Consider the following 9,602-nt stretch of genomic DNA (forward strand, 5'->3'; position numbering starts at 1 on the left):
TGACAGTCGTTCCTTGAAAAACAGCAGTAGGGAATGGATCTAGAAAAAGATGGTTTCAAAAGTCCTAACTTGGAAAGTCCATAATGCAGTTGTTTCAAGGGTGGGAGAAGGGACCCAACTGGACAACTCACAATGAAACCCACTGAAAAATAAGATTAGAAAATTTCTGCTGTGGATAAAAAAGGACTTGTTGACCTCTGACACTCTCTGTGAGCTTCTAAAATGGGAACAGGCAGAATCCAGAGGACCTGCAGACAAAGCATATATATCTTTCCTACAGATCTTGAGCAAAAACGTGCTTTGCTAATGTGGATTTTTTTTCCAACTACACATGGATCTATTTTAATGCGTTTTCACTGTACAATAAGAAAGCTGTCTTAACAGCAAAACCCTACAATTACTGGGGATTCTGGAGGTTCTTAAGTCAAAACACACCCAGATGAAAAACATTTTCTAGAAAGTGTGATGTGTTTCTTTAACTCATGCCCAATACACTGAGATTAAAGCTGTGAGTATACAAGGACATACAAAAAAAGCAATTAGGAAAAAAAAAAAGCAACCAGAAAGTGCGTATACACCCAGGAGCCTCCCCCTCCCCTCGTCTTGGAAGCATGGATTTGGTCACTATCCACAAGACCTTTTGTTTAAAGAAGGAGGGAGATACAAAAGGTTACCCGAATTATTTTGAATTTGCAAGTGCAGCAGCACCGGAGAAAACTCAGCCTCAAAGCCGGGGGTTTTAGTCTTCCGTACCCGTCTGCGTCAGGAGCCCGGAGGGAGGGAGGGAGGGAAGGGCCCAGCTCAGGGTCACGGGCTGCGCTGGCAGCAGCGGGGTCCCCCAGCCAGTTACCAGAGCACGCAACGACTGCGCCGGGTTTTTAATGGGCAACAAGAGCGACCAGGAGCCGGTCGGAGCCGCGAGGCTGACGGCGCCCAACAACCTGTTGCTCCCAGACCCGCTCGGATGCGCCCCGTGCCGGCGGCGGGTGCCCCAGCACCCACAGGCACCCGCTCCCCGGGCGCTAACGGCCGCCTTGGGCCCTTCAGAGCACCGCCGTCAGGCAGCCGGCCCGGCGGCACCTGCGCTGGGGCCGGCGGCACCGCCGCAGCCGCCCAGCCCCGCGGTGCGCCCCGAGCTGCGGGCAGGCGGCGCGGCCGGGCCGGGCCCGCTACCACCGCCGGGCTGTCACCGCCGCGGACACGCCAAAATGGAGACGGCCGGACCCACCACCCCCGGCGCCTCTCACCTTGGTGATGATGAGGGGCTCCCCGTGCTCTCGTCCGCCCTTCAGGGTGAAGCCCCAGGGGGCCCCGCCGGTCAGCAGCACCTCCACCAGCTTGTAGCCCTCCGCTGCCCGCTGCTCCACCATCACCACCACCGGCCCCGGTTCCACCAGCACGGCGCCGAGCCGCGGGTCGCCGCCGGCCAGCCGCTCCCGCCCGCTCCGCAGCCCCACGTCCTCCATGGAGCCCCCGCGCCGCCAGCGGCGCCCGCCGTGGCCGGGGCTCGCCTGCCTCTGCCGGCCGCTCCCCGGTGAGCGCCAGCCGGCGGCAGCCCGCGGAGCCACCTACCCTCCCCGCAGCGCCGTCCAGCCCGGCCCCATCGGCGGCGAGAGAGGGCTGCTCCCGCCCGCCCCCTCCTCCACCTCCTCCGCAGCCCACGGTATTGTCTCACGCCGAGGCCAGAACCCGCCGGCGGCGGCGGGGGGGCGGCTCCAACTTGTGGCAACTTGGCGACGGGGCAAACGCCACCGAGCAACGCGGGACGCCGGGAGGAGCGCAGCGGGACGAGGCGCCCCCGCCTTCCTCCCTCTCGCCCCGAAAAGAGGGCGAAACCCGCTTTCCACCGCGGGCTTCCCCAGAGGGGGAGCCGCTCACCCCTCCCCAAAAGCGGGCAGCCCCGCAGCGCGATCCCCTCGGGCGAGGAGGAGGAAGTGGGGGGGGGGAGAGAAGAGCAGCCCCGGGCCGGCCGCCAGACAAAGGCTGCAGCGAGAGGGTCCGTGAGCCCCGAGTCACCCCGGGGCCGTGCCCGTGCCGCCCCCGCCCCGCCACACGCAAGGGCAGCCCCGCCTCTCCTTCACCCCCCGTCCCCGAACAAAAGCGGCGAGCAGGTGGAGGGCGGCCGCGCCCCTCCGGCCCCACGGCTGCGGGGGGGAAGGGGGCAGCCGGCGGCTGCGGCCTGCCCCCGGCCAGGGACGCCCCGCCTTCGCGGTGCCAGGCGGCGGGGGGCCGCGCCGCGCCGGCCGGGGAGGAAAGGGGAGGGGCGGCTCTTCCCGCCTCGCCGCGGTGTTTAGGGCGGGCGGCCGGGAGGGGGAGGGTTAAGCGGTGGGGGCGACGGGGCGGGAGGAAGCCGGGCAACATGGATGGCAGGTCAGGGGGCAGTCGCGGCGGGAGGCGAGGGAGGTGCTTGCTCCCGGCCCCTCCTGGCCGTTCCCCCCGCCCCGTACTGTCCCCACCACCTGTGGGGCGGGAGGGGCCCCAGCGTGTGCCGTGCCGTGCCTGGCCCGCCCGCCTCGCTCTACCTCCGAGACCCTCTAGCGGCAGCCGGGGGCGAGGCGGGGCCGGGCAGAGGTGAGGCGAGGCGAGGCGAGGCCCCGGCCCGAGAGGGCTGCTACCGACCGCCCCGGCGCCGGAGGATCGGGGGGCCGGAGGCCTCAGGGGTCAGAAGCGCGGCCGGGCCGGGCTTGGCGGCAGGACGGAGAGGTGGTAAAGGGAGGTGAAGCCTACAGCAAAAAAAACCAAAACAAATGGAAAGCGATGTGGTGGCACAGACAGTCCCAGGCATTGGTTCGGGTGCAAAAAGACTGCCAAAAAAGTCTGATGGAGGAGCGCGAGGTGGGACTAGAAGTGCTGATCTTCAGGCAAATCTTATTTATGGATGGGAAATAAACGCAGGGTTTGGGGTTGCCTGATACTTCACTGAGTTAGTGGTGGGGCTGGGAGTGAAATGCTTATTTTTTGCTGGACTTCATTCTCTCAGCTTAATTGCATCACTTCATAGGAGGTTTCAGTTTTCAGACTTGGCCTGGAGTACCTGAGTACCAGCACACAATCCTCTGCTTTTCACTACCAAGCAGGTGAAGTACTGCTTGATCTAAGACACAGGGCAATCTGTATTTTAGTTTCTGAAAGACTAGTGAACCTCAAGGTACTTCCACGTGTAACAAACTGTCTCATGGAGGTGCCTGGTATATGCAGTGGGATTTCGAGGTTTTGTATATATGTGACAGTTCACATATTTTGCTTCTGAAAGTGGCCATTATGCCTTTCTGGTTATGTAGTCTGACCCTCTAACTCCTGTTTCAGCTGGTTTATTCCTCGAAAACTCTCCTGCCCTTCACCAAAGCAATTTGTTTCTACAATACTTTCAACATTACCTACCGTACGTTTCTCTAACACCTAAAGAAAACTTTGGTTTCAGGATTGAGAGGATCTGAGGTCATCAATCCCAGCAGCAGATTGGAGGACATATAGAAAGGAGAAAAATATTTGATTAGGATGATTGTTGTTCCCTCATGATTAAGGGACAGAAGGAACCATGGAGGGGGCACCCAAACTTACACATACTTCTATGAGGATCCTGCTAAATCCAAACCTTATACCAAAGCTATGTATTGCATCAAGTTATTTAAGGCCTTTAATGACTTGCAGATCCTCAGTCAGATTTCTTCTCTAATTCTTTTCTATCATATAGACAAGTGCTAATTGTAAGACAAATAATTACTAAAAAAAAAAAAAAAGCAAAGGTAAAGGGAAATACAAACAGTTTTCTCCATGTCCTGTCTCCAATTGTTCTTGGAATCTGAGACAAAGTCTTCAGTTATGTTTGTGTAACACATACCAGGTTTTCTGCACAGCAATGTGTACTCAATAACCTATAGCTGGAAGTTTTAAAGGGCTGCAGTATACAATTTTGTTGTTTGTAAGCATGATGATAAAAGAAAGATCCAGAATAACAATTTGAACTTTAGTGTATCCCCAAGTATGCACATTGAAATGAAACGGAAATAAAATAGCTTACATCATTAATGGGAAGAGCAAATTATGCTTCCAAAAATGTCTTCTCTGTTTGTATCCCCTCTTTTTCAACTGCCAAACATTCGTTCTTCTTCATCTTGAACTTTTTGTTGTCCATAAGAAATTGAAGATTTACATTACTGTTCTGGCTTTTTGATTTGGTCTTATAAATCCAGTATTGAAGAATGATGAAGAAATCTGAGCACAGACTTTAAAACTGGAATATCTAGGGCCAGGAACCAGCATCTATGTTAAGGAAGCCAAGTGAAAACCGTCAAACTCTGCTACTGTAATTACATCAGTGGAAGATGTGGACATGTAGCTCTTGGGAAAGCAGTTGCCTAAAGAAAAAATGTGTGAAAGCTTTCACGCTCTCGATTAAGAGAGACCTCAGTAAAGAACAATTTTCTAGCTAATGCTTGCTTAGAGCCTGGTGGTCTGACACAGTTGTCAAGCAGATCCTCAACCTGTGGCTGACAGTTCAGAAATCAGATTTCTTTATTTTGAATGACACCTTTTTTTGCCTTTTCTCCTTTAATGTTACCAATGGAAAACTAAGAGACCACTATGTAAAGTTCCTCATATGTGTAAGTCTGACAAACCAAAGCAAGACAGGAATTCTCTTTTGTCATAGCGGTCAAATTTCTCTTCACATCTTTTATATCCTCCCTCTCTGTGGGATTTGAAGCTTGTTCAGAACCCAGCTGGAGACTTGTACTCGTGCTCTTCTTAAAATATTGTGATAATTTTATTACTTGAATTTCTGCAGCTTCAGCCAGCCTTCATAAGGTTTCAGATACTCATAAAGAACAAAGGATTTAGTAAATGTATTCTAAAATATTACTTTTCATTTGTGTGATAAGAAAACCAATGATAACTGTATTTGTCTAACAAAAGCCTCAGTGACCAAATCTGCAGTTTTCTCCCTTACATCTTGTTTCACTTGCCAAATGTTGTCTGAGTATACGGAAGTTAGCAATAGAAGGTAGAAATGCAAGATACGTGAGGGTGCCATAAATGTACTAAAGGAAGTAACAGACTTTTTCACACTAAGGACAGAGAATGATGCAGCTATGACCAATGCGGTATAAGAGGGATCCCCTTCTGTAATAACATGTGCCGTATCTTATCAAAGATACTTTGCAGTGATACACAAAAGTTACCCAAACGCCTCCTCCTGCCATGCACAAGGAGCTATCAGACTTTATTAAGGGATGGTTCCCCCAAACCCAGTTTGCAAGTCCCTGCCCTGTAACAACAAAAGCTTTCTGCAGTAAACCAGGCTCCTTCCACAGTACTTCATCTGTCTTCCTACCTTGGCACTTGAAGCTTGATTAACAATTTCAAGTGAAATTTTGTTCTACAGAGTTTACTTGACCTTCATTCTTTCTGTTGCACAGATTGCATACCTGGTCGCTACTTAGTCATTGAGACTACCGAAACTGTGAATAAATTCCTCTATGGCAGGATTTTGTTTAAACAGTATCAGGCACAGCATGCTGTTAAGGCACAGCCCGTTTCACCTTTGTGGCTATACACCACATGGCTTTTCCTTAAGCCACCCTGCACTGAATTGCACAGGATACCTGCAGGATGACTCTAAAATAGGGTGTTTCATTCTCAGTCCTGAGAGCATTCATTGTGCTGGACCTTGCAATGCCAGCAGGGCTTTGGTTCCCCCAGCAGCTGAGAAATTTGAAAGAAGTAGAGGCTTCTGACTCATAGTCGCAGTGTACAGAACTGAAGTGAGTCAAGCCTTTACAACCTCCCACTGTTTGTTACCACTCCTTTCCTGGAGCTAACCACCAAACATCGCAATTCGGTGAAGAGACAAAGTGTCTCTGCCTCAGCCATTTGAAATAAAAAATTGATGCCCTGAGGCATGCATAGTTCATCGACAATTTAAGTTAGGGTGCTGGGCTATGAGACGGAGCGGCTGATCGATGGCACTTTCTGCTCTGCCAGCTCAGTTACAGGGGTGGCAACCTCCGGCAAAGAGGCAGAGCAGACTCATACACATCCTCAGTGGCGTTTGCCAAAATAACCTAGCTATTTGATGATTTTACCAATGCAGCTGCTTCTATGTAATCAGCTGCCATAGTTACTGAAGAAATACCGTTTTAGTCACCAGTGGTGGAAGAAATGTTGATAGATAGAAATGTATGTATAGTGTGATCTCTACAGTGAAGGTGAAAAGATTCAGAAAACCCTTTTCTGAAGGCTAGAGTTTTGTGAGAATACTGTGAATCCAGTGAGAATACTGCCAGAACTCAGGGCAAGAGTTGATTACAAGATAGGAGTTGTGCACTTGCATATCTTATTCCCAGAGAGCTCTCTATAGACCTCCATTCCACTGGCACAGCAATCTGTAATATTACTGTTGAAGTGTATAGGGCATGCATGCACATGTTGTATGTGGAGCAAAAGTTAACCCTATGTAGTGTTTATGGTACATTTAGCAAAACATACAGTGAAACATAGAATCATAGAATGGTTTGGGTTGGAAGGGACCTTTAAAGATCATCTAGTCCAATGTCCCGTGGGCAGGGACATCTTTCACTAGATCAGGTTGCTCAAAGCCCCGTCTAACCTGACCTTGAAGACTTCCAATGATGGGGCATCCACAGTTTCTCTGGGCAACCTGTTTGCGTGTCTCACCACACTCATTGTAAAAATTTCTTCCTTAGGTCCAATCTAAATCTACCCCCTTTCAGTTTAAAACTATTGCCCCTTGTCCTGTCACTACAGGCCTTAGTAAAAAGTCTCTCTCCATCTTTCTTATAAGCCCCCTTCATATATTAAAAGGCTGCAATAAGGTGTCCCCAGAGCCTTCTCTTCTCCAGGCTGAACAACCCCAACTCTCTTGGCCTTTCTTCACAGGAGAGGTGCTCCAGCCCTCTGTTCATTTTCATGGCCCTCCTCTGGACCCACTTTGACAGGTCCATGTCTTTCTTGTGCTGGGGACCCCAGAGCTGGATGCAGTACTCCAGGTGGGGTCTCATGAGAGTGGAGTAGAGGGGCAGAATCACCTCCCTCGACCTCCTAGGCACGCTTCTGTTTATGCAGCCCAGGATACGGTTGGCTTTCTGGGCTGCAAGTGCACATTGCTGGCTCATGTCCAATTTTTCATCCACCAGTATCCCCAAGTCCTTTGCAATGGGGCTGCTCTCAATCCGTTCATCACCCAGTCTGTATTGATACTGGGGATTGCCCCAACCTGGTTGCAGGACCTTGCACTTGGCCTTGTTGAACTTCATGATGTTCACACAGTCGCACTCCTCAAGCCCGTCAAGGTCACTCTGGATGGCTTCCCTTCCCTCAAGTGAACTAACTGCACCACTCAGCTTGGTGTCATCTGCAGACTTGCTGAGGGTGCACTCAATCCCACTGTCTATGTCATTGATGAAGATATTAAATAGTATTGGTCCCAGTACAGAGCCTTGAGGGACACCACTCATTACTGGTTTCCACTTGGACATTGAGCCATTGACTGTAACTCTTTGGATATGGCCATACAGCCAATTCCTTATCAACCTAACAGTCCATCCATCAAATCCATATCTCTCCAGTTTAGAGGTAAGAATGTTGTAGGCTGGCGCACCTCCCCTATGAGGACAGGCTGAGAGAGTTGGGGTTGTTTAGCCTGGAGAAGAGAAGGCTCCAGGGAGACCTTATAGTGGCCTTCCAGTACTTAAAGGGGGCCTACAGGAAAGATGGGGTGGGACTTTATCAGGGAGTGTGGTGATAGGACATGGGGTAACGGTTTTAAACTGAAAGGGGGTTGATTTAGATTAGATATTAAGAAGAAATTCTTTACTGTGAGGGTGATGAGACACTGGAACAGGTTGCCCAGAGAAGCTGTGAATGCCCCCTCCCTGGATGGGGCTTTGAGCAACCTGATCAAGTGGAAGGTATCCCTGCCCATGGCAGGGGGGTTGGAACTAGATGACCTTTAAGGTCCCTTCCAACCCAAACCATTCTATGATCTATGATCTATGACTTGGATATGTTCAGGTTCCTCAGGTGTTCTTGAACCTGACCTTCTCCTACGATGGGAGGGACTTCATTCCCCCTGTCCCTGCTTTGAGGTTCAGGGGCTTGAGAGATGTGGGAAGAGAGATTACTATTGAAAACTGAGGCAAAAAAATTGTTGAGTACCTCAGCCTTCTCCACATCAGTTATCACCAGCTCTCCTGTCTTACTTATTGAGGTGGGGGGGGAGGGGTTGTGGTACATTTTTTTTAATCTTCCTTTTCTGGCCAACATACCTGTAGAAGTCCTTCGTATTCTTGTTCACATCCCTCACCAAATTCAGCTCCAACTGTGCCTTAGCTTTCCTAATCCCATCCCTACACATCCAGGCAACATCCTTATATTCTTCCCAGGATACATGTCCCTGGTTCCAATGCCTGTGCATTTCCTTCTTACACTTTAGTTTGACCAGAAGGTCTTTACTGAGACATGCCAGTCTCCTGCCTTCCTTGCCTGATTTCTTACATGCGGGAATCGAGAGCTGTTGTGCTCTAAAAAAGATGTCCTTAAAGAGCTGCCAGCTCTGTTCAGCTTCTTTGTCCCTGAAGGTAGTTTCCCAGGGGGTCCCATCCACTAATTCCTTAAACAACTGAAAGTTACTCTCCTAAAATTCAGCATCTTGACTCTACTCTTCACCTGGCCCATATCCCTCAAGATTGTGAATCCCACCAGGACACGATCATTGCAGCCCAGGCTGCCACCAATCTTGACATCTCTTAATTAGTTCATCCGTGTTGGTAAGCAACAGGTCTAGTAACACTTCTCTTCTGGTTGGGCTGTCTATCACCTAGATTAAGAAATTATCCTCAACACACTCCAAGAGTCTCCTGGACTGCTTACAGCTTGCTGTGGTGCTTTTCCAGCAGATGTCAGGGTGATTGAAGGCCCCTGGCAGGATCAGAGCCTGGGAGCATGATGCTTCCTGTAGTTGAAGTAACACTGCTTCGTCAACCTGCCCTTTATTGGGCAGCCTGTAGTAAACACCAACCATGAGGTTTCCTTTGTTGGCTTGGCCCCTAATTTTTACCCATAAGCCCTCAACCTGTTCATTGCTGCTTTTCTAAGACAGCTCTGTGCCGTCAATCCATTTTTTTTTACATAGAGGGCAACCCCCCCCTTCCTTGCCTGTCCCTTCTGAACAGTTTATAGCCATCAATTGCAGCCCTCCAGTCATGCAATTCATCCCACCATGTTTCAGCGACAGCAATTAGATTGTAGCTTTCTAGCTGCACAGTGGCTTCCATCTCCTTCCTGTTTGAAACTCTAGTGTCTTTGAAAATAACCATCACAAAGACCAAAACAACTGAAACAGTGATAAGCAGTTCCTGTAGCAGAAGTGGATGGATTTTTTGATCAAGTAATTCAAGGTTTGGCAAGCTGCTGACAGTTTATTGTGGAGTCTGAAAGTCCTGAGAACCTGGAGAAACAGGTTGGGTAGCAGCCCAAGAGACAGACATCCTGGCATAGCTGGGAACCAGGAGGGTTTACTTTGGAAACCCGCCATGTTTCTTCTGATGGATTCAGCATAATCACGCTCTTCTGCAAAACACTTT

The 9,602-nt window shown here is 50.1% G+C and overlaps 1 protein-coding gene across 2 annotated transcripts in view; it reads right to left on the reverse strand.

Annotated features, from left to right (window-relative positions):
- SHROOM2 (shroom family member 2) overlaps nucleotides 1-1,466 on the reverse strand; it is a 134,769-nt gene extending 133,303 nt beyond the window's left edge. For both annotated transcript variants that reach the window (XM_076357804.1, XM_076357796.1), the window contains exon 1: nucleotides 1,248-1,466. In XM_076357804.1, coding sequence (XP_076213919.1) covers nucleotides 1,248-1,466 — 219 coding nt within the window. The remainder of the gene's footprint in view (nucleotides 1-1,247) is intronic.
- Nucleotides 1,467-9,602: the final 8,136 nt, after the last annotated feature.

Source organism: Aptenodytes patagonicus, chromosome 1 (assembly GCF_965638725.1).
Source record: "Aptenodytes patagonicus chromosome 1, bAptPat1.pri.cur, whole genome shotgun sequence".
In the NCBI taxonomy this organism is placed as follows: Eukaryota; Metazoa; Chordata; class Aves; order Sphenisciformes; family Spheniscidae; genus Aptenodytes; species Aptenodytes patagonicus.